At 33.0% G+C, this 27072-nt stretch overlaps 1 protein-coding gene across 1 annotated transcript in view; it reads right to left on the reverse strand.

Moving 5' to 3' along the window:
- Nucleotides 1-26636, reverse strand: part of w (eye pigment precursor family transporter white) — a 40836-nt gene extending 14200 nt beyond the window's left edge. The window contains exons 1-10 of the mRNA XM_085957843.1: nucleotides 26013-26636; nucleotides 19744-20041; nucleotides 17807-18045; nucleotides 16751-16822; nucleotides 16452-16631; nucleotides 13124-13281; nucleotides 7635-7815; nucleotides 4466-4630; nucleotides 3595-3726; nucleotides 327-555 (exon numbers count right to left, since the gene is read on the reverse strand). Coding sequence (XP_085813969.1) covers nucleotides 327-555; nucleotides 3595-3726; nucleotides 4466-4630; nucleotides 7635-7815; nucleotides 13124-13281; nucleotides 16452-16631; nucleotides 16751-16822; nucleotides 17807-18045; nucleotides 19744-20041; nucleotides 26013-26093 — 1735 coding nt within the window. The 5' untranslated portion in view covers nucleotides 26094-26636. The remainder of the gene's footprint in view (nucleotides 1-326; nucleotides 556-3594; nucleotides 3727-4465; nucleotides 4631-7634; nucleotides 7816-13123; nucleotides 13282-16451; nucleotides 16632-16750; nucleotides 16823-17806; nucleotides 18046-19743; nucleotides 20042-26012) is intronic.
- Nucleotides 26637-27072: the final 436 nt, after the last annotated feature.

The raw sequence follows: 27072 nt of genomic DNA on the forward strand, positions 1-27072 counted from the left end.
ATTGATAATATACCTAAACCTGATAAACGTTCTTGTTTCGTTGCTGATTTAAGGTAGTGCAAAAACTACACTCAGCCAAAGCTACTGAAACTGTTAACGAGTTTAGTAAATTGTCACTGATTCTTGACAGAAGTTTTGATTTGTTTTTTCATTCGACTACGCTTTAGTTTTGCGCCCCAACCTGGACGGTGCCCAATGTGGATGCACACCTCTTGTTTCGCCGCCGAATGCAATGTTTATCGGTGTAAAACACTATAATATATAATGAGAGACAAAAACAATATATGATTTAATATTCATAATAATAGGGTATATGTTTTTCTTACCGAATGATGTTGCGACCGTGGCCACAAGAAGGGTGATTAAAGCCGCAATGAAGAATCTAGGTTGGGCAGGGTTCATGCCAATCATGAAGTAGACTATAGTCGTGAAGACGATGGGAATTGCCGCAAATATTGGTGTATCAGCCAGCGTTTTGCTCAGGAAATACACGTCGGTCCTGTACATCCCTGATCGGTGTTCGCGGAGAAATATCGGCAGCTCGGAACAAAATACCTTTGGAAAGAAAATCAGCATTATGCTATCATAAGTGGTTACGTGTAAATTTTACGTAAAACATTTAACCGTGGTACAGTTCACCGTGAGCTTTCTTATCAGAAAGAGATGTTCGTACACTATACGGTCTCCAATTTTATTAAATTTAATATGAACATTAATTTCATTTTCATAGCTGCTTTTGGCAACATTCATGAATTCAAGAATGAAAACTTAACCTAACCTAAAAAATATTCAAGTATATCGGCTATTTTCAAAATTTGTTTGTTGCTGGCTTCCTGTAAAGTGTAAACCGACAAGAACCGTGTTTTATTCAGACATGAAATTTATGTCAGTATCGTACGACCCAAAGTGGTTGGATGATCTTTAATATACGGTAATATATTTCCAATACAATATTTCACGGTGAAGTGTGATACGGCGAACTGCATACGTACAAGTTTCCGGACGCGATCATAAGTATAGGTGCTTTAAACTTTAATCGATGAATCTATGTTGGTTAACTATTGGTTTGAGACGCACTAAATACACAAAAAGTTTTAATCACTGGATAGATTAATAAGATATAATTGCGAAAGCCAGTTTCTATTTACCAAGATTTTAAAAGTACGTTTGGCTTATGAGTTAATGACGATCTGGTTATTAAATGCAAGAAATACAAAGGCTTTTTGAATCTGTATGTAGTGTATTCTTTCTTCGTCTTTTGACCTGAAAATATTGTCATGATAAAAGGACGAATACACGATAATGGGTCAAAAATTAAATGCAAATGGTAATAAAAAAAATACAAAATTATATACATAGTTAGTTTGAAAAGTGCAGTACCACAGTTCACGATATTTCTTGAATGCTCTGTTTATTTATTTTTTTGCTAAACATAAGCATCTTCAATCGGAATAGTCAACATAATAAAATTCCATCTTTATCATATTATAATAAGTTGTTAATGTTTTACAAAAAACAAAAAATCACACTATGTAGAAATCTACGAATTTTGTGCAGCTTCTATTTTTAAAACAAAATAAAAACCGAACATAAAAATAATATTATTATCAATCATTCGCGCTTGCATTATTAATTGTATAAACACGGAAATAATATTATTTGATGAAAGAAAAATTTAACGAAATAATAGATTAAATTACATGAAAATTCTACAGTATGCACATTATTATATTATTATATAGTATTATGGCAGTAAAAATAAAATATTCATAAATATAATATTATAATGGCATTAGCGTGTTATATAATACATCTTTTCGGAGGTTATTCGCCTTGCAGTAAATTTATTTACATTGTTACACAACACGTCGTTTACCTTGTGTAAAGAGTTAATACCTGTCAGTTGTGGAAATTTTTAGAATAATGTAATTTAATTAAAATACAATAAAATAAAGTGTGCGTACTTAATCTACTACCTAAAGTCAATTTTCTATATCTATAGCATGTCACTTGCCGAAACGAATGTTCTATCTCACGTTCACGATGAGAACATAATATTATGTAAATAATTAAATACTATAGGTGTTTTCAAATAATATAGTAGGTATCCTATTTCTTACGTCCATTTTTTATGTCAAATAATCTGTGGAGGGAAAGCGACAATGATATTGGGGTTCGCGAAGTGATAAGTTATTCTATGGGTAGACTCGATACTCGACAATATTATTATCGTTACTCATAAAAATGACGTAATTACCACGAAAAATGTGGATTATGACCCGCATAAGTTACCATCACGTCACGTGCTGTCATGTGTTATCTCTATCACATCGTGACATCACGTGACGTGAGGGTGGTGTGTTCTGGCCATTATGCTAGAAAAACGATCACGTGAACACACGGTAAGTTTGCATCATGGGCATACAATGTGAAACATTGGTTTACATGGTATTTAGACATAATTTTATCCTCCTATCCCACTCGCACACTTTAAAAAATCCGCCAAAATGTATACAAACCATATTAACGTCACCTCACGCGTATCACGCCACACCACTAATCTCACGCATGATAGATATTTTTTTTCTATTTCAAGAAAAAATGCATATTTTGGAGTCACGTGCTCTCACGTATCTTTGATTTTAGTGGTTTGGAAAGTAGTCACAGAGGACAGATAGTTGACACAATAAATAGTTTATCAATTTTTACCCTAGACACCTTTAAATATTATGAAAATAATTTATTGGCTCCGTAAAAAATAAACTGAACTATATCGACACCTCGTGCATAATTAAAATATTGTAATGATAATTTTACCTCTTGATAATAACCAGCCTGGCCTTTTGAATGCAAAAAGCCATATTTTCATAGGTCTATAACCCTGGTTGATTTGTACTAAAATACAAATCCGGACCACTTTGCATATTCCAGTTTTAAGAGTCATTAGCTAGTTTTTTTCAAAATTGTTTCTATAAAAAACCAGCATCTCTCGAGGAATCCTTAATTGTGGATACCTACATACATTGACGGATTCCAATTCCGTTATTCTGAAAATCGGGATCTTGGCATTTATCGATACCAGAATACCGGTGTTTTAATCCAAAATACCAGTACTTTTGGTATTGAGACAACAGAAATATTGAAGAATAGCCATGTCTAAAATGACTAAGTCATTCGACAAAAGTGATAAACAACAAAAAATCCACCAAGTACATATTTATTTTGAGTGAAGAAAAGATTTAGGTTTCGGTTTTGGATGACACATTTTTTTTGAAGGAATTTGGTAAGAGCTAAAAATGCTCTCTATCGAATTCGGTTACTGGACAAATTCTTCTTTCATTGTTTGCGAAAAGTTGACGGCACAGAGAAAAGTAATATTGCCATGATGAAATGTTTTAACGAATACCGGTATTCAATATGAAATACCGAAATGCTGGTATTGATAGTTTTATTTGGTATTGCAATCCAGTATGCCTATCAGCGAATCATAAAATATTCAAAAAGTGCTATGCATGCTGCTGTTGAATATCTGTTTTGTAGAAATTAATGGATTTGTATGAGTGATTTATGGGGAAATTAATATTTTGTACTTACGTTTGTAACAGAAAAAAGATTTTGGAATGTCATATTTGTCAGGAATAGGAAAATGGCTCCGTTGATGTTCATGACACCATCTTGATTCAGTTTTTGGCCGAAGTAAATCACTCCAATCAAAAGCGCCACCATCTAATTGAACAATTAAATTGAATTTACAATCAAACGTAGTTAAGCAATAAATCCATAGTTCAAGCTACTTTTTCCATTTCAACCATTATTCAACCATAGTTTGCCTTTCGATTTCTTTATATTATTATTATAGTTCAAGATATAGGTATCATAAGCTGTTATCAGTAAGTCATTTAAAACATATAATTTGAAAACACTTTCTGTGCTCTGATCACTAAGCTATACGTGTATTATCTAATTGCGACAAAGTTAACTAGCGGTTTTAACAATACTCTCTGAAGTGCTTTCTAAATTACGTTAATTTTGTACTTATATCTTTTTATTAAAAGTAGGTACTAAAATTAAAAGATTTTTTCTAATGGTTACATATTTCTCAGAAGTGTTAAATACACACATTAATATTCCAAGAAACGTTCTTATTTTAAATTCGCGTTCATTTATATTTACCATATTCTAACATGTCCACGTCAATATTGATTTTGTTTATCTACGTAATCATATATGACTGCATTATACATACAAATGGATTCAATGAACTATTTAAAATGTAAAGGAATTTCTTAACTGTGTATAATTGGTTATCTGCTAGAAATAAAATATTGTGCAACTCGAAAACAAATATATTTTGGAGTGATACCCAAAAAAAGTTCCCCGACCCCTGATGAAATGCTATATCAATGTAGTCAGTGTTTTAATTTCCGTTATTACTATGTAACTATAAAAGAATTTTCGTACTTACAACCGTTTGTAATATTCTGACTTTCATAAGCATCGGTTCTTTGATAACGCTTAGCCAAGAGCGCCACAAAACGGCTCGGAATTGTGCCCACCAAGATGCTTTATACGGTGACCTTATTTGGTCTTGTCCTTCCCACATCACGTCGTACTCCCAGGGCATCTTCTTCTACAAATAAAGTAAACATTATAAAGAAACCATAATTTAACGACTTCCGGATCATAATTACTATTTTTTCTTCTACAGGGTTTTAAGCATTGCCATTTTCACATGCGAGAAAGTCAAGTCGTAGAGAAAAAATAATCATTTTTTTACCGCCAGTCCTCCAGTCATAGTTTTAAAATTCAATAAATAAGACGTTTTGTTTAATCCACGATCAGCATACGTCTTGTCAATCTTGTCATAGTATAATTATTGTGCAAAAAGATGAAGATTGTTTATACAAATATACTGATCATTAGTTGGTAGCAGTAGCGAAGGGTAGAGGTAGGCTGTTAATATCCGCTATAAATAGTGCCTAAACCAAACCATAATAGTTTAGGTATACTTTGGGCGATACGACAAAATTGTGCACACTTTTTCATTCATTTTTCTGTTTTCAGTTTTCGTTGAATTAAGAATACATATTACAAATGGTGTTCGTTAGTTTTTTAAAATTCATTAAACTCTGCTTAAACCAAACTATAATAGACAAAAAATATTATTCTATCTATAAAATATTCAAAAGTATATATCATTTAATTGCATAATTTTAAATATTTTATAGGTAGACGAGTATTTTTTGACCATTATCTATTATGGTTTGGTTTTCGCAGGGCTTAATTGAATTTAAAAAACTAACCGACACCATCTGTTGAGTATAGTCTTATTTCAATGAAAACAAATACGTATGACTGACATTGTTTAATGTGCACTATTTATAGCGGATCTTAACAGCCTACCTCCACCTTTCGCTACTGGTTGGTAGTACTGTATCTAAATATACCGCAGGACCCTTTTTCTGCTAAATGAGGCCTTTTGCGGTTTCCATTTTAAAATTGCTGAAGTATATTACAAGTTCAATTTTTAATGCAACATTAACGCGAAACCCATTAAACTTCGTTTTATTACATTTAGACGTAATACCTACAGCAAGTTTCTTCATCATATTTGACAATATGATGTTATAATTGTTTTGTATACATTATTTAACCGAGGATTCGTGCACGTGCTTGTGTAAAATAATATTTTTTAAGTTTTCCGCAGATGACAAAACGCACCTAACACCAGGTATATTGAATTAACTAGCCTCATTAGACTCACACACAAGCTGATAGCTAATCACGACTCCTGGTGAAGTCACAATATCTTTTTGTAATTTCCTCAAAGCCTGGGTGGGTGTCTACTGTATGTGATTGTTTCACGTCCATCACTAATTACAGTACTGTCATTGAGACTCTTGGCAGGTTGTAGTGTTATAAAGAATATATAATATGTTTGTACGAATATATATTAAGGGGGTACATGCTCAGCGTACGTCAAAATGGAGCTTTTACGCTATTTTCAAAGCATGATCCTGGACATTACTTAAACGTTGTAGATAATCTATTTACATAAATTTGAAGCCTTATTATCCTTTATATTTATTTTAAACATTTGATGACTTCATAAAGTATTTTTATTACATAAAATAGTATTCTTTTAAACCTCTCGCTCTAATGTTTTAGATTATAGTCATATTTCAGTACGTCGATGTGAAGTGGTGTTAAGATTTTGATCCCAAATTTGACAAGATTTAGGCATTTTATTATTCAAAAAATGGGCAAGATTTATACATTTAAAGACACTGATTATAAGCTATGTCTTTGACCATTCAAATGTGATAAACATTCTATGAATAATGTATGCTTTATAATAATTATTGACCTAAGATTAAGGTAGATTTTTTTGAAATACGCCATTTCTATTGGCATTTCCCAGTGGCTAAGCTACAACATACGGCCGTAGCCATCAATTGACAAACGATAAAAAATGAAGTAGGGAGTAAGATCATGGTAACGCGCATGTTTGAACATGTACCTAACCGTTTTTTTTAAACGTTATATGTTCAAACACGTGCGTTACCCATGATCTTACTCCCTGCTTCATTTATCGTTTGTCAATTGATATGGCTACGGCCGTATGTTGTAGCTTAGCCACTGGGAAATGACAATAGAAATGGCGTATTTTAAAAAAATACTACCTTATTCTTAGGTCAATAATTATTATAAAGCAAACATTATTCGTAGAATGTTTATCACATTTGAATGGTCAAAGATATAACTTATGATCAGTATCTTTAAAAGTATCATTAAATGTATAAATCTTGCCCATTTTTTGAATAGTAAAATGCCTAATTCTTGTCAAATTTGGGATCACAGAGATTATCAATATATATTTTTTTTGTAAATATCTCACTATAATAATGTCGACATAAATTTTACTAATGGTTTTATAAATGCTTTTAAAAATTAACAAATATAAAAAATCTTAACACCACTTCACATGGACGTACTGAAATATGACTATATTATAAAACATTAGAGCGAGAGGATTAAAAGAATACTATTTTATGTAATAAAAATACTTTATGCAGTCATCAAATGTTTAAAATAAATATAAAGGATAATAAGGCTTCAAAGTTATGTAAATAGATTATCTACAACGTTTAAGGAATGTCCAGGATCATGTTTTGAAAATAGCATAAAAGCTCCATTTTGACGTACGCTGAGTATGTGGGCCGTTAACTCATTCGCTGCTGACTATATAATGAGATTTTAATTAGAACCTTTAAAATGCACGTTAATTACATCGTTCGGCCGCCTGGTCATTACGCGCATGTGCGTCTTCAGCGTCCAAAGTATTAATATATTAAAATTTACAGAAAAGTGTTTTCGAAAACAAAAATAACTAAACCCCACTTTTCATCAAATTAAAAAATAAAATAACATAATATATTATTCCGTAATTAAATGTTATAATAAAAAACCTTAATCAATAAATATAATTATTAACACTGATATATTTTTGAAGCATTATTTTTTCTGCAGCAGTCTGTTGCTGTTCGTGTGGCCAAAAATATATGTATTTATGTTTAAGTGTGTTGCTTTCTTCATTACATAATATACATAAATATGCAATGTTATCCACTTACGTTTTTTGAAATTTGGACCTCAGCTTGTAGCGCTAACCGCGATCCAATGTCTGATTTGTGGAAGGCATCGCATATCATTTCTATCGATTGCCTACTGGTTTCTTCTTTGGTGGGTATTACAGCTAAAAGTTGGACAAAGAAATCGGCGGGATTGTAATTAACAGGACATGGTGCTCCCAACCTAAAAAAAGATTGATCATAATAATATTTTGAATGGTTCAAATAGACTATATGACGATCGGGCACATATATGCTAAGAGCGTTTTAGTGTCTATGATCAAATCTATGCCATTCTGACATTTATACATACATATTGTATGACAGCTATGACTTCATATTTACACTCTGTGACACCCTGTGACACAGGACGCCAACATAAGAAACTGGTTTTTCGACATATATATGACCGATCGTCATAGAGTGTATTTGAAGCATAGGCTCATGATTATCAATGAATGCTTCAAACGTCAGAACTGAAAACTGGTTATACGGTATTTCAAACATAGAAACACAAAGTATTTTAAGTAAATACATAAAGGAGACGTTTATTCTTGTATTAGTTTCATGATAACTATGCGATGATGTAACTGTCACTCACATAGTCATCGTGTATGGAAGCGAATCACAGACGATAACTGTAAACGCAACAGGACTGATTGACGCCTTTGAGATGAATATTCTGCGGCGAATATAAATATACCCGTAAGTAAAGTTGGAGTCTAGAAAACAATACCACATTCGTAAAACTCCTAAAGCTGAACTAGATAGGCGAATGCCAGAGAGACGAGTATCAAAAATATTCCTTGTTGGAAATTCAAGTGGAACCATTCAAGAGCGCTTTTAAATGTCAAAGACTAAAAAAATAAGGGTCACAGCTAAGGATTGCGTTGGCTAGATGTGGCGGAGGAACTCATCGCTGGAGTTGAGCTGAAGCGCCATCTAAAGGATGAGAAGAAGCAAAGAGACATTGCTATAAATAGGTTCCTACTCACCATTGAACTTATTTGATAACTTTTTAGATACGAGGGTGGGTCAATAATTCCTTAGAAAAAAGCATTAAAACAGTTTTTATTTTTGTATTTTTTTTTTATTTCTCAACATAATCTCCTTGGAGCTCAATACACTTGGTTAGACGTTTCTCAATTTTTTTTAAACCGTCAGAAAAATAAGTTTTCGGAAGGTCCTCAAAATAAGCATTTGTCCGATCGATGACTTCTTCATTTGAAAAAAAACGTTGTCCACTTAGCCATTTTTTTAAGTTTGGGAAAAGGAAAAAGTCACTGGGGGCTAAATCTGGCGAATACGGTGGGTGGTCGACCAATTCGAACTTCAATTCTTCAATTTTAGCCATTGATCGTAAACATGTGTGAACACGGGCATTGTCCTGATGAAAGAGGATTTTTTTCCTGTTTAAATGAGGCCATTTTTCTTCAATTTCGTTTTTTAGCTGGTCCAATAAAGATGCATAATAATCCCCTGTTATTGTTTTTCCTTTTTCCAAATAGTCAACGAAAATAATTTCACGTGCATCCCAAAATACAGTAGCCATAACCTTACCAGCTGATTTTACGGTTTTTGCCTTCTTTGGACATGGTTTGTCTTCGCAATCCACTGCTTTGACTGTTCTTTCGTCTCGGGAGTATAGTGGTGTATCCATGTTTCATCTACAGTCACAAAGCGACGAAAAAAATCATCTGGATTGCGTTGCATGAGCGGCAACAGGGCTTTAGAGGCAACCACCCTATTGCGTTTATTGTCGACTGTGAGCAAACGCGGCACCCATCTTGCAGAAATTTTTTTCATGCCCAATTTGTCATGTAAAATAGAAATGACGCTACCTTTTGAGATCCCTGTAACCTCAATTATCTCACTGAACTTTAATCTTCGGTCACTTAACACCATATCGTGGATTTTATTGATCATTTCTGGTGTAGTCACCTCTACAGGACGTCCTGAGCGTGGCTCATCCTTTGTTGATGTACGACCACGTTTAAATTCATTTAACCAGTTATAAATAGTTGCAAGTGAAGGAGCAGATATGCCGTGAACTAAATCCAACTCATTTTTTATTTCCTTTGCTGTTAACCCTTTTATATTAAAATGTTTAATAACAGCTCTAAACTCAATTTTCTCCATTTTCCATTTTTCCATTTTCCACAAGCAATTTTTTTTTTTAAATGTACGAAAAACACACAACAACCCGACCAATCTGATTGAAACTTCGCAGCATACTGAATCGGTAGTGCCGCTGCATGAAAACAAACCGCTTACAGTACTAGTCGCGCCACTTGTCGGCTTTTCTAAGGACTTATTGACCCACCCTCGTAGTATTTTAAAAGTTGCCTAATCGATGCATCTATGATGCAGGATTACCCACTGAATAAAATCAACAGACACCATTGATTTGAGCAGAGTTCGCATTCATACATATACTTAGTACACTTTGGTAAGTTATTCGCTTGAGAATGGTTCATCACGGTCCTCATCTAACCACTATATTCATGGTATCTGACCATTCTACCTATTTGTAAGAATAATTTCAAGTGCTTGATTGTACAACGGTTGGGTGAAGGCACGCTTCTCTCTGCCCACAATCACTTTACAATTTCAACGTTGTTATCTGTCTACAGTGCGTTATTTTCGAGAAGTTGTACCTATCTTGTAACTTACTACTACTAAGAACCTTTTGAGATATCAAAATAAACTCTATTACACTTAGGAAATATAATGTAGTCTATAATAGTTTAAGTAGTGCATATGCCCCAACTGATGAGCGCACATTGACTAAGACTAAGAGGAAAGAATAAGTTTTTTAGTTATAAGCTGAAAAAACGGACAGACAGGCACTTTTTCGTTAGTATAGAAAAGATAAATTATATGACAAGACAAACAATGACAGAATTATTTTGAAAACATCTCATGCATATACACACTAGAAAATCATTTTGTAGAAAAAATATGACACCCGACGGGACTTGAACCTGTATCTGCTGGATTCGCTCCAGTATGCTTTTTACAATTAAGCTACGGGCTTCTTACCGAACTACGACGATTTAACTAGTAGTTGTTACATGAAATGCTTATCGAATTGCGTTATAATGTTGGCTATCGGTTTTAGTATATTAAATTAAGGTAGGTATCAATTAATTCCTTAATAAATTCACTGCTGACCAGATAATAACTAATTAATTACCTCATTTAAATATCATGTTAATTATATCGAATGGCCAACTAATGCAAACGCGCCAGTCGCGTTGTCAGCACAAAATGAGTTAATTACTAACCGACGTCGTGGATCACTCCATTTTTTAGTTTTTATAACGTACTTAGACTTGCTAATAATTTTAATAAACTATTTCTTTTATTCAACGAATAAGACACAAGATTTGAGTAGTTCAGTAAGATGCCCGTAGTTTAATAATTGGAAAAGCATACTGGCGCGAATCCAGCAGATACAGGCTCAAGCCCGTCAGGTGTCGTATTTTTTTCTACAAAACGATTTTTTGTAGTGTGTATATGCATGAGATGTTTTCAGATTAAGTATATATATATATTCAGTATATAGAATGTTCTCGATATAGAATGAATAAATCTAGTGCCTTATTCGTTGAATAAAATAAATAACATATAAATAGTTTATAAAACTTTCATACAATCGATATATTGGCTTTCAAATAGATATATTATAACCGAATGCATAATGCATTACAATGAGAACTAAATTCAAAACGTTTAAGTCATTATTCGATGACAATAAATAACATAATGATAATGTCATCATCCTAACGTTTTTTTCGTGTAGGTGTGCATTATTAATCATTGAAACAATAAAAATATTCGTGATTTTCCACTTATGGATGCCTCGTGTTAGTTTATCAAAGTCGTATGTATTTGATACTGTTAGATATACGCATGTATTTAATGTAATCTTGAATATATTTAAATTTTAATATACAAGGTTAGAAGATTTGGTATTCAGTCAGACTACTTTTATCGAAAAAAAAATCTGGCACCAATTTAAGTCAGAAAAACTTTCAATATAATATGATAATAGCATTGTAAAAATGCAGGTATATTTCCCATATTAGAAAGTAATGTGAATCGGGATATTCGAACGACTTCGTGCATTGATAGAGCGACAAAGTTATAAAAAACCGCGACGATAACCTTTTAAATAAAAAAATAAAAAAATTAAATAAACAAATATATTTTTTAGAGTTTTCAGCTACACGTAATCGTGACCACATTCTAAAGCCAATAATGTCAACGTCGCGTAAACGTTGTTTGTCCTACAAGTGCACAACGCGATGTGTTATTTATTTTATAACAAAAAAAATGTGAATGACCTACAAAAAAGTATTTATGCAAATCCCTTAATCAATGCACAACCGTTTCATCAATAGAGCTTATTATTTATCTCTTTTCTAATAATAAGTATTCGCGGGTCGCACAGGGTACAAGAAAGTGTCGCGGATAATGATTTATTATTATATTCTCTCTCGAGTCTAGACATGTTATTATTTTGCTCTATATTACAAATTGAATGTAGGTACATATTTATAAGATAAAACTAAGTGCCAGACACTGCATGCTGGTAGCAATCGACTCACATGCATCACTATTATTATTTATTATAAACCATGCACTACGTTATATCGAAGGAAATATGTATACATCTACACACATGTACTATAATGATGCCCTATCTGCCGTTATAATGGGAATCAATATTAATTTCTTGATTACATAATATACTTAAGTATTTAAAATTAAGAAAATTCATATAGGTGCCTATTTTGTCTTATAAGATATTCGTGATTATAGATTTCACTTAGCTAATTATTATTTTTTTTACAATACGAACGTTAATTTTTTATTTAATGTTTACTTAACACACATATAATTTATATCGTCACCTCAAAACTAGAACTAGATAACTTTGATTTAGTCATTGTTGGGAAAATGAAATTTAAACGTTACTTGATTAACATGCTATAATTATTATTATTTAAAATAAAAATAGAAAATTGAGCTTGTCTAATTGGAAACAATTAAATAATGTTCAATTGTATTAAAAAATATTGTATATTTATTATTTATTTAATGCATTTATGGTTTTAAAGTTATCTAATATTTTCAAACATAAAATTAATACAGTTCCCATTAACTTCTGACTTACCTAGTTTTATCGTTTTGTAGATAAGACCTATCTCAAAAACAGTGAAAATCAAGTTATCTAAGTGTAGTTTTGAGGTGATGATATATATTATAAAATATATTCTGTAAAACCTTCCATTGGAGTTTAAAATTGGGTCGTAATTTTAGTAAAAATCCATTAATCTCCATTGAATAAATTAGAAAACCTACGTCATCATAATGACATATATCTAGAATTGTCTTACAAATCATTGTTCTGACTTGGCAATAGCAGATAGCAATAAATGTGAATAAACATAGACAGTAAATAAATTTATAAATTTACCGCTTACCCATTGAAAAAATCAGTTGCCTGATCAGGCGTTCCAAGAAATGCGACACGTCCTTCAGCCATCAGCAACAATTTGTCAAACATCCCAAACAACTCCGACGATGGTTGGTGAATTGTGCATATCACTGTTTTGCCTTGCTGGGCCAAGCCTTTGAGTACCTTACCAAATAAACATCACCAATTAATTTCGTAAGTATTACAATTAAAATTTTGTTTTAAGATGGGTGGCTATTGGATCCATGAGTCGCGAATTCAAACACTACGTCTGTAAAATGTAGATGTTTTTAATGGATATCTAGGGACAACGCATGAATCTCATTGGTTGAGCGAAAAGATAGCACGCATTCTAGTGTAAAAAAAAAACTTGTTACGTTACCTATTCGGGAGGCGACCATGATCCATACCGAATGTGAATGAGAATAACATAATAAACTTTTTTTTTTTATTCGACAAATAATTCACAAGATTTAAGAATGTAACATTCTTTCTTGAACTATTGGGCTCGAATCCGGTTGGGTGTATTTTTGTTATAATCTTTTTACATGTGTTTTCAATTTATGTATGTGAATAATATAGCCAGAATCGTGAAATACGGGGGATATAAACTAGCATTTTTCGTTATGAAAATAAGTTTAAATATATTTTGTAAGCACAAATATTATAAAATCAAATAATAAAGATTTTTTTTAATGTATTAGCTATTTAAATTCAATTCTTTTGTGAGTCTCGTGGTTGAGGGACGAAACCGCTGTGTTGGGGGGGGGGGGGGGGAGACCAGGAGGTGGATATGGAGAGTCGTCAGGAGAAGAGATGAGAAGTCGAGATTTGGTGGTGGTTGCTCCGATGGATCCAGGAGCGAGTTTTATTTGCAGTGTAAAGAGTTGGTACAATAGTAGGTATGTTACAGTGGTTATGTTACAATACTTATGTTATATATTGTCCCTAGGTCCGAACTCGTGGGACAGGAGCGACTTACACGAAGCTTACTGATCGGACGGAGATTATGATTGATACTAATAGGTATTTAAACTGAGCAACGAATCAACTATGACCTGCTAATTATATGCATGAATATTCGGTAAATTGCGAGTCATTGCTGATGAAGTTTGCAATTGAGAAATCTGCTGGCCTCTGCATTATTGCATTTCTGAGTATGCTGACTGTAGATGCGACTATTGTGCGATAGTTTAAATGATTTGGTAATTGTTATTACACTGTCGAAATAATGCTGAGAAGGCACGAAGTCATTGACCACTGCAATTCTAATCACAATTAACGTAAGGACAATGTCCCTTTTTTTAGAATTGGAAAAAAATATATCTTTCTGGTGGGATTTATTTAAGAGTATCAGAGTTACTGGAGTGTTCTTCTTGATATTTGCCTCAATTTATTTAAAATAACACTGGAGTTAGGGGTATATCTCGTTATATATATTTTTTAGAGATACGCCAGTGTTATTTTGAGATAGAGAAAAATAAATGTAATTGAACTGCATTCATAACTCAAAACAGCAAAATTCAGACTTACGTCAGTGCAGGTCTAGGGGTGCGACATGTATGTACTGACAATATTAACGCTTCGAAAATAAGTATACTGGTTTGAAAAATTATTTCAATAATATCGCCACAATTTATTATTTGCATTCAATAGAAAATGCCTTATTTATCTCAGGAGCGCTACCTACAGAATATGATACGTTCATATTTCAAAAGAAACATTTTTCATTGTTAATATTTTTTTTTTGTTAAAATAAATTTACTATAATAACGCCGATGAATAAAGTTTCTAATAATATAAAATAATTTTAATCGTAAGTGTGCAGCTATTTTCATATTAAGTATTCTGTTTGAGCATTGTATTGATAAAAGATTATTTACGGTGCAATAATTTTAACATGTAAATGATTATCGTGTGGCGATCATTAATTTACATAATATCATTATGTATTATGCATTCATTATATTTGCATAAATCGTATTTTAAATATTTAAGAAATACAGATTGTCAACACCTCTGTGATAAAACTATTTTGCATTCAATAAAAATTACACATGATTTAATGTAGTAGGTATTGGATTGGAATATTATACTAAAGAAACATAATATACATATTTTTAAATATCGAATTGCATCTAGCGGATTTCATAAACAATAAAGTCACAGAAAAGTATTGCCAATATTAACAGTGTTTTTAGATAAACCTCGTACGCATAGTTATTAGTAAATTTCAGCATAATTGGTATGGCACATTTTAACTGGTTGGCAAAGCGAATTGGCCGGAATCTGATGGATGAAAGTTTGAGTCCTAATCGGTACTATCCATTTTTTTTTGATAGGCATGTTTCTGCGGTATTACAAATTATGTACCTTTATAATTTATAAATAGATTTCACATAAAATAAATCTACAACATTATCATGTGAAATCATTACAAGGTTCAGTGTAGCTTGTAATCTGTAAGCTATAGTAATCACACCACTCAGCATTACAAGTGTGACACACTTTAATATTTATGTTTTGTTGTCAAAACAAAACCAGAAGTGGCGGAAGCGATTGTCAGCATTTCCTCAGTCATAACCTAGATCAACAGCATATATTATGATTTATTTAATTGTCACAACGTCTCTTGTAATGTATGGACTACATTTTTATGTATGATGATCCATAACTCGCCACTCATCATATGTCCGTTACTCCTCTACCACTCATATCGAGTCCGGTCACTCGGCACAGTCACCTGCTTAACAGTAGATCGGTAGTCGTCGCTACTTATATCGCGGCTCGGTCTAAGCACCTAGCTCACCGCGATCAAGACAATAAAAATTCGCTTCCATCTCCACTACCGCTGTCTCAATCAACTCATCACCTTCTCCCTCACTAACTTACTTACAATGTTTGGGGATGCAAAAAATGTATTCAAACATTAAAGTATCGACACTATTTGTCTAATATTTTGACACATTACTTCAGATGATATACTCGTTATACCGCATTGACACTTGAATCACACGATACTTTGGTTTTTGATAGTTAAAATTTAAAAAAAAAAAATGATCTTGTGATGAAATGCCTGTTTTGTGAGAATCTAATAAGGAGATAAGGGCGTCGAGGACAAATTACCTTTCGTAAGGATAAATACAAGTTCTGATAGATGTCGATATCAATACTTCACTTTACAGTACTTTACCAAATACCTATCGATATTCTTCATTCGATATTACACTACTTACTATACTATCTTATAAAATAAATTAACCATAATGGCAGTAATCCGAGTAATTAATGAAAACTATTATTATATTAATGTTTTTTTTTATATAAACACTTACTTGGATAACATTTAATGCCATAAAAGAATCCAGTCCGGAAGTAGGCTCATCACAAAACATCAATGGTGGATCTGTTAACACTTCTGACGCAAATGAAAGCCTTTTCATTTCTCCACCTGAAATTCCTTTCAGTCTGCCTGGGATACCAATTAACGTATCCTGACATTTTGTAAGGGCCAGCTAAAAGCACACCCAAGCGATCTTCGGTTAAAATAGTTTTTTAGGGCAACTTATTATTATAATACATATTGTCAATTTTTTGTTGTAAAATAGTTATTTTTATTACTGATTATACTCACTTCCGAAATTACACTATCCACCCGCTTTATTCTTTGGCTATATGGAATACCTCTATCCATTCGAACAAGTGCCTAAAAAGTTAAAACTTGTATTAAAAATTATATTATTTAAGCAAGTATCCACTGAGATTTAATAATTGAAAAATCTAATAATTTATTTGTAAGTAGTTAGATATTCATCAGATGAAAATAACCTCTGGAATTGTACGTGTTTGAAAATGTGTACGTATGCAGTTGGCCGTATTACAGTACACCGTGAACGGCTATATCGAAAATATACGATCGTATAGTATTTAGATCAAATTCATTTCTAAATAAAACACTTATAAATACGTAATAAAAACCACCGGAATACAAAGTTAGGACAGAAAAAATAGGTAGGTAAGTAAATTATAAATATATATTTATATTTTAAAAAAAATTGTAGGTACTCGTAAGTATCAAGTCATTCATACCTATCAAATATGTGATGTTAATGACAGCGTTATTCTCAGATATTTTATATCAACCAATATCAAATTAATGGTCTTGTTGAATATAATAAAATTAATAACATTGAAATATAAATGTCTGTAATGATGCTCGACGAACATTGCGTGTTTTTATCTCAATGCTATACGGCCATCTCTTTCCTGTAAAACAGCTCGCGGTGAACCAGATACGGTGAAATGTAAATGTAACCACTCTGACATTAAACACGAGTAGAATAATAACTATAGTAGTATAATAATTAGTAATTATTACTAGATTGTGCCTGGCGTAGCAATTTATTGAGTATAGCGTAGACTTTACTTGGCGCAGAGACTTACAACGTTATATAGTTTGTTAAATTTTCATTATTCCATTGATGTTCATAATATAATATTTACATATTTTTCGTAACATTTATTATGATAAACAGTTACTGTATAGGCGCCCGATCTCATTACATATAACAGTTTCACCTTTGCCGTAGATCTTCTATAGACGTATAAGCTCAAAATTATCAGAAAAAACTGACAACGAGAATTTATAATTTACAACTTTTATTTAATGAATAAAGGTTAATTAAAATACCTGAAAGATAAGATGCTCTCTAACTGTGAGGGTGCCAATAAACAAGTCATCTTGTTGGACGTATGCAGAAAGTGGTGTCAGTTCTTGAATTGAGACAGGGCGTCCGTTAAGCAACCTTGCACCACCCACCACTACACCACTGGCTGATCTGAACGTCAAAGCATTCAGAAGGGTAGTTTTTCCGGCTCCCGATGAGCCTATAATGGCCAGGATTTCTCCGGGTTTTGCTTCACCATTCGCTGTAGGCATAAATTTATTTACATTCTAAAGATATCGATTGAATCCATTTGATCCACTTTCAATATTAGTTGAGGATCAATTCCTAAACTAAAAAAATGGGCGGGCTAAAAATGTTCAGGGACTTGATTGCATTGTTGAAATCCTAAAATTCGAGCTGAGAAAGAACTTTCTTTGTATGCTAAAATAAAAATGATATACCCAAAGAGAGTCGCAAATACCGAGAAGTAAAAACATATTTTCGGTATTTTATCTAATTTATAGTCCTACGGAGAAATTGTACCCAGAAATGGACTGATTTTCTGTATGTAACTATTCGAAAAAGCACTACACAGTATGAGAGTCCACGTGGCCCCCACAAGGGTGGGACTGACAGGGCTCTAGCCTGGGGGCCCTGCATGAGGGTTCGACTAATTAAATGAGATAAACAGACACCACACATTTGCACTAATAGTCTTAAAATATTATCATTTCAAAATATGTGATGCGTGATGCAATTTGATGAGATATGATTGATTTAATTAAATGATAATTCACGTATCGAATTCTATTTTATAATAATGTGTGTTTCCTGACTAATAAAATTGGCTATTTATCCAATAAAGCGAATGGTCGCTTACTTTACTCTTTGAACTCTACTAAGAACATCAAACTGTCCTTAACCTTGGCGATAGGTAGGGGGGGCACCAAACATCATGGCCTGGAGGCCCGCTTCAGAATGTGGGGGCCATGGAGTCAACATCCTATGATACAACACAAAATGTATATGGTGAGCTGCTGTTCTCGTAGGAATATTGAGAAATACATAATGTTAATGATAATTATTATGTGTAAGTTGTACTGCCATGATAACGTTGCTAAAAACACTCAAGAGAACCGGCTGAGTGTGATATCCGCTGCAATATTTTGAAGTATTTTTATTACAGAAAATAGCAAGCAAGTGACAATAATAAAAAAATGTATAAAAAACTATCTATCAAGGTACACATTGAATGAAAACTGACTATACATTCTCGGCGCCATCAATCGATAGATTATAAATAATTAACAATAAATTAAGTTGAAACTAGAATTTCAACCTAATGGAATCTTTTATGATAGGCGGCATATTCAAGGTCAATCCAACTTAGACAGGCACATTGTATTGTTTGACGACTCTGAGATGTCACAAATTATACAACATTTTTGTCTTTCGTTATCACAAAGAAATACTCGATGTCCCATTCGCCGTGAAAATGGTGTTTTAGCTTCTTTTGGACACAATAATTTTGTTATCCCACTGTGCAAAGAGCTTACTGCCCGACGCGAAGTGGAAGCTGACATCTTCTATTTATCTCTCTCCTCCTGTAGGCCGCGAGTGTACGGATACAAATTAAATTATACGAGGTCTCACGAGGCTCCTCGTGGCAAATTTTAAAATTTCTTTTACGTAAGCCGGTTAAGAAAATAAAAATAAAAATTATAAATGAATGCTTTCCCTTCAAATTCTCAATGAGATCATATTATATTATTAGAGCTGAACGTGTGTACACGGTTTTTTTTTTTATATTTCCACGACTTCCAGTTAAAATTTAGACCTATTGTCTGATTGACCAAAATCCATTTCTCGATCGAAGCGTCTGACATGCCTGGTATACGATTTATGTGTAAGTATTGCATTATGACGTGAAAGTAGATACTTTTTTTTTAAATCAACTCACCACTTTTTAGTATCTGTTTTCTTTCTGGCGGCGACTGTCTTTTACTCTTGCGTGTGAACATATTAAAAAGACGATTCCGCCGTGCCGCAGGAGGTTCCGTAGAGAAGACATTCACGTCACTCCATGTGTATGTGATTTCCGATGAATTCCGAATGGGGCCGTAAGGCGTAGGCGCCATAGCACCATACCCCGATCGCCGGAACCCCGCATTGATTATGACCGGCTCCATCGTCGGCGCTTGAGTTCCCAGTTCAAAATCCGATCCATTCTGATCTCCTTGGTGTTCGAGATCTGGTGACTGTTAAAAAATAAAGTATAAAGCTTACTCCATGATATATATAACATAATTAATGCAACGTAAATAATATAACAAAAAGCGAGATTGGGAATACTAATATATCAATAACTTTTGAAAACAGTATTACAGAAATCTTAAAATAAATAGAAAATATAGGCACCCACGATGGATGAGACATGTCCTATGAAGTCGCGGGTCATAGCATCAAATACTGGGTCTATAAAACTTACACGTTGTTCCAATTTGTATTTAGATGGAATATAGAGTAAGTGGCTAATATCCATTTCTCTTTTTAAAAAATCCGGAAATTTCTTTATGAGGCGGCAAAAATCCACATCAGATAATGGAGTCAAATATTTGCCGCTTCCCTGCACCTGAACCACTCACCTGACCGAAATATATATAAGAATATAAATAATCGTAAATATAATTAAAATTACATATTTCAAAGTAATAGTATTAAAACTCCCGTAAAACTTTTCAGGTAAAGCCATATTTTTTCAACACAAAATGCGTAAGCCGATCGTCTGCGATTGCCCCCAATAGCGAAATGTAATTTTGGATCTTCTGTAAAGTCGTGGTCAAATTATAAAAACTCACATTTTTTGCGCATAACTCAATCTACTACTGAGAACATACGGTAATCATCCACCGCATCCACCCAACCGATCTTCGATTGTAAAAATGATCAACATTAATTTCATGATCGTGGACGATCAACGCTAACGATCGGTGTGAGAATTTGCAAGTGTAATTGGCCTTAAGATACTATATTCTTTAATAAAAGGAATCTTTGAACAAAATAATAACGAACATTGTAATGCAAATGATAAATTGACTAGTAATAATTTGAATGTGCAATATTACAACACTACTATGAAACAATAGCAATGTGACAGATTCAGTGCCGGAAGTCTCATACTAATCTCGAGATTGGCTTCCTAGTCATTATCATACTTTTATATAATATTATTACTGCTCTTATTATTATTGTCTCTATATCGGACCCTATGCGAGTTTTTTTCATACGTAATATCGGTATTACGTAAGTACTTCGTTTTACAATCTGTAAATTGATACCTCAATGAATGTCTAAGGCTTCTTCGTTTCGGCACGCGCCGTCAGACAATGTTATATTCAACATTCATGGACAATTTATAACATATTGGTTTAGTACTTACTTCCGCAAATACTCAAAAGTATTGCTGAACTGTACCTACCTTCCTTACCATAAAATCAACGTGAATAATATGTAGGAACATCGCATGATAACACACTGGATTCCCTACAGTCTAAGGCTGGGTTTGCCAAAATTGATTTTAGACAAAGAACCATTTTGTAATATGTTATCCATGTACAATATAACGGGACTACATACATATTATATCTTCAAAGAAATCCATGTTAAAAAATACTTAATCATATTTTTATAAATAGCTGAGATTGAAAATTAAAACTTACGATAAAGTAAAAATGTTTTAATATTTATGTTCTTTTTCATGGAGTGATAAACATAATATATAGGTTATTTATTCTCACTTAATTTTGTAAATATTTCGATAAAATATATAATTCGTGAGAACCTTGCTACATCCACCACCTTTCCGCCAGTTATGCTGACGTATACCGTCCTTAAAATTCAAATGTTCAGAGTGTCACAGGAGCACTATACCTAGTGTGTATGATTCCTATTATGATTTCATAATATGAATCTATATTTATATATTATTAAGCCATGTTCTTCAACTTCGAAACTTTTGTTTTAGGTTGTAGGTACTTGTTTTGTTTATGCGAATTATCGCGGACAATAATGGTCTAATAACGAGTTTTTTAAAATGAAATTTACCTACTCACGGCATACTGAACAGAGCGCTAAAACCGTAATTTAAAAAGAAATTGTCTCTATAAAGAGAATAAAACATAAGCATTAATGTTTTGTTTCAGAAAATATATAAATAATTACAAATAATTATCATTTTGTTATAACATAGTATATTTATCTGTGATAACAAAAAATAAGGCCACAATAATGTTTTCTATTTAGGCAATAAATATAAATAGGGTAAGTAATTAATGATATGATAATAACGAAAATACATAATAAAATTAAGTAACATGACTATAAATAATGAGCATTATCTTACAGAATTTTGATATCGACCCTTAAGTTGAGTCCACACATGCGGACTCAACTTTAGGTCCGTTTCAGACGGGACACCGTGTCGCGCTCGATATACTATAGGAGGCCTTTGTATTATGTTTATGAACGCCCCAGAGCTAATGAGTCAACGCGTGGCCGGTGCACTTTTCCTTCGGCCGCTACATTCACAAGCCGCCGATACACTTGTTTTTATTACCGCAGTCAGTTTTATGTTCTAATTTATAACGCGAAATTATGAGTTGACTCATTAGATCTGGGCGTTCATAAACATAATACAAATACCCCTTTATTCGAATACAAAGGCCTCCTATATTATATCGAGCGCGACACCGGTGTTCCGTCTGAAACGGGCGTTAAGTTCATTGACAATAAGAAATCGGCGATTGCCGCGCACACTCAGGACGATAATATTTTGCCTCGCTTGCTCGCATTATTTGTTAAGCTGATTCAATAATTTTATTATAAAGTAACTGCAGATGGCTTTGGGACTCGCAATGTTCCTAGAATACACGAATAGGGGTTTAGGGAAGATGTGTGAAGAAATATAAGCCGGGAAATGAACCACTCCGTAGCGGATCTGAAAAAGAAGATTGAGTCCTGTATGGGATCATACAGAAGGGAAGAATCAAGTCAACTTTCATATTTTTTTTACGTGTGAACGAACAAGTCGTAAAATAATAAAATTTGTATATGCGGGGTATAAGCAACAAATTAATGTAAATAAGCAATAGTAATGAATTATTAAGATTTACTATCAAGTAATTCCTGAATTCATTCAACATAATGAAAATAATATAAGTACTTACGTCAATTCAATAATATTAATAAACGATTTCTTTAATTCAACGAATAATTCACAAGATTTGAGATTGTAACGTTATTTTATATTGCCTACTAGAAATTTTTTTCCAATCTTGAGAAGTTGATAAAAGAAATATTTTATTAAATTATAGGCAAGTGTAATTACGTCATCACAAAAATTTAGGGTCCTTAATTATTGGTTCCTTGATTTAAAACACACAAACCGATAGCCAAAAATTAATGAAATTTGATAATCATTTAATGTAAAAACTACCAGTTAATTTCTTTGTAATTAGATTGGACGCCCGTAGCTTAAATTGGTAAAATACATTGGTGTGAATCCAGTGAATACACGTTCATGTCCCGTTGAACGTTGTATTTTATATTATATATAATATTATGTTGTATTTTCAAAAAGATTTTTTCTAGTGGGTATATAATATCTGAGATGTTTTCAATGATGTATGTTCAATAATATTAGTTATTATAATATAATTCGGCTAAAAGTAGCACAACTATAGATACTATATACATATTTTTTTGAAGTCATTGATAGTTTTGTTGTTTGTATAATAATAAAATTTATCACAAGTAAATTGAACCAAGCCAATATTTTATGGGTCCACTGCAAGACCGGTGAACGTTCAACTAAAGTGATTTTGAGATATCTGCATTTAAAAGTTTAAAACGGTTGCAAAAAAATACAGGTGTCGAGAAATAAATGAATGTATTTTTAATTTTTAAATATCATAATATTCCTATGTTTCAAGTCGGCAAAATTTCTTCAGGAACTGCAGCTCATTGTATTTTGCAGTCGATATCGGTAGTCTGTTGTTGTATGCTGGACCAGGTAGTTGGAATTCACCTGCATTTAACCTAACCTAACCTTTAAGGTCGACAGTTTGACAAGTTGACAACACTGACAGCTGAAATGGCGAGTAAACTATGGGACATTCAGTGGTATTCCTATGTAGACGCGTGACTCTCAGCAATCTAGCCGTGTGTCGCTTTTAGAAAAAGTCGTTTTTCTCAAAACTGTGAGCAATATTGGTTGGTAAAAAATGCAGAAAGTTGCCCTATAAACTAGGCTATCGAATGGCATACATAACTAAAAATAAAACATTCTGTGACAATCAACGGTCTTGGAGTGGACCCTTCATTTATATTTGATATCTAGCACTTACCTATATAATTTAAGTTATATTTAATTTTAATTTTTTTTAAATACACCAAAAATCTTAAATTGTCATAGGTACACACCATCTAGTGAGAATTATGAGCATTTCCACAAAATCTACTCTCAAACTGTGGTAGTTTTAGGAGGTATTGGTGCTGACAGGTTTGAAGGCACCCTTATAAAAAAATGCCTGTGCGATAAACCGTCAATGTAATATGTATTACAATGGATACCCTACGCCTACTCCCATGGAACGTCACTGCTCGCAGTGGTGTAATACTAGAACACCCGTCTCCGAAACCGTGGGTCGCGATCTCGAATCTCGCAGTTGGGTCAAATTCATTATAATGTTTCATTTTCATATTGTGTTATTCAGAGGAAGAACCATAATCTTGAGCGAGGGGATAACCACTTTGCCTCGTGAGTTTGCTCCGCATTAGTGCGAATATCTAAGGTGTGAATAATGCATCACTGTACGTGTCTAGGTAGATTATTCATTGACTTCCGTCAGAAGCACGGTTTTTATTTCACTCACGGAAACGGAAGTAACAGGCACTCATTCGGGGGTAGAAACAGCTTTAGGATGCATTGAGTGAAATATAACACCAAATAAAAACACATCATTGGCAACAACCAATATCGAAACACCTATATACCTAATGGTTTTAAAACAACGCTAGTTTTGTTTCAAAAACATTATAATGCACTACCGCGTAAACGCCGGTTCAATTAATACATTTATATACCTGTACATAACGATGAATTTATTATATCAGTAGGTAATAAGCAATGATACATTATACCTATTTAATTTTATTATTAGTATTCGTAATTGTAATGTTATGTTTTCATAATTAGTTAATGCAGTACCTATATTAATTTCTACCATTCCAGCTTGTCCTACGTGCCAATTTTCTATGGAACCTCAACGTACTATTAACCATTCTCTATCTACAGAGTGTGTATGAAAATTGAGTTGAAATTGTAAATAATTATCAAAAAAATGTCTGAAATTGCAAGCTTCGTATTTTTCCGCAAGGTGCCTCTGGTAGGTAAAGACATCGTCTGAAACTCCGCTTCTACTTAAGAAACTGCTAGCTGTGCCCGAGGTGGCTGTCCCTTCGCACATCCCTTGTTACGCCACTGACACACATCAACACATTGACAAAGAAATCGAAATATAGATGATAACTGAAAAATATTTTTTATTTTGTTGTTTTATCAAAATCTCGTTTAGTCCTTGTAGAATGTAGAGATTTCTCATGCTATTCTGTAATTTTATTGCCTGTTGATTTTTTCATTTTCTTTCGAATGTATTTTTTCATTATCAAAGAGTCCGCGGGCCGAAGTTCGGCGACCTCCTACACATATCATCATCATCGCCTTCTTTTTATTTTGGTATTTTATAGTAGGTATATAAATAAAATACCTGTGCGGGATAATAGAATACACATAAACACGTAGATATCTTCTTGTAGTAAGCTAGTGATAACATATTATGGAGTGGATGTACGTACACCTTGATATTACCATCGGATCCTTACGATGGATCAAAACGCAGGATACGAACTCGCATCCACGGCTTCCATGACAGGTACTACTCTACCATCTGCCTTACGATGAGTATCAAAAAATCTTTTATTTTTATGTGTATTATTCCCATTTTTTTAAATTTACCAGTATTGCTTCCATAGTGGATTTCTGGATGTAGGTAAGTAAGTATTCACCTATGTACCTACTTTAACTGTCGATATCAATTAATAATTAAAGCAAGATGCATTGAAATATAATAAACATGTGCATTATAAATTAATAATAATTATAATACTAACATGATTTGCACTGTAGGTTGCTCTTTGGTGCTCAGCCGATGCACTCAGTAAAGGTTCTTGCTCCTCGTTTCCAGCTGTCATATTGTTTTTATTAATTAAAACAACACCAATTAAAAAAATAGATATGTTTCAATCACACTGCACTATAAACATCTATGACATCGGCTAGTGAAACAATTTATAATTTTAACAATAAAACAACACTACGTATTAAAGTGAAATCACACCAGGAACTAAAAATTTTTATCTTGCTTTTCCATAATTAAGTCAAATATTTGCAGTCGTTGTCGTCACAATCAATCACAGAAAAAAGTTTTGTTATAAGTAGAACAAAGTAAATTCAAATGCACGCTTATTATGACAACATAATATTTAGAGATAATATTATAATATAATCTGGTCATAGCTTTTGTTGTGGATGAAATCAATATTTTAATCATTCATTGTTCAGAGGACATTACGTAACTGTATTTCGTTTTGAACAAACATGGCCACACTGCGTTTGAATTTCGTCGAACTTATTTGAATTTGGAATTTGCCCGCTCAAATACCGATTCAGATGGAAACTCGTGTCATGAAAAAGCGCGGTTTATTCGATCGTGCCTGTAGCCGGCAAGCTACTGCGGCCGTTTTTGATAAAGCGCTTTTGTCAATGTGGTAGAGGTAGGGGAAACTAACTGCGCTAAATAATGCAATCAAAAAGTAATTATCGTTATCATAATGAACATTAAATTAATGCTTACGTTCTATATATAAGATTTATAAGCTATAATATGTCACCGCTAAACAGTCAAAGAAAAATGCACAATAAAGATACATTTTTAAACAATATATTATTATAAAGCCATAATAATTAATAACAAATCCAAAAAATTAAAACTTTCGAGCATATCGCTATCGGGGGGGGGGGGGGGGCAAGGGGCCCTGGCACCAAATTATCAGAATGATTTTAAACATTGAAATTGAAAGCCAATAAATTATACCTTGGGCTTAGACAAATAAAAACACGACAAAAAAATGATTTGTAGTTCTCCAGCACCCTTTTTAGAAAAATTTCTTA

Source organism: Rhyacophila brunnea, unplaced genomic scaffold (genome assembly GCF_057557595.1).
Source record: "Rhyacophila brunnea isolate RB1 unplaced genomic scaffold, BYU_Rbru_1.0 scaffold_7, whole genome shotgun sequence".
In the NCBI taxonomy this organism is placed as follows: domain Eukaryota; kingdom Metazoa; phylum Arthropoda; class Insecta; order Trichoptera; family Rhyacophilidae; genus Rhyacophila; species Rhyacophila brunnea.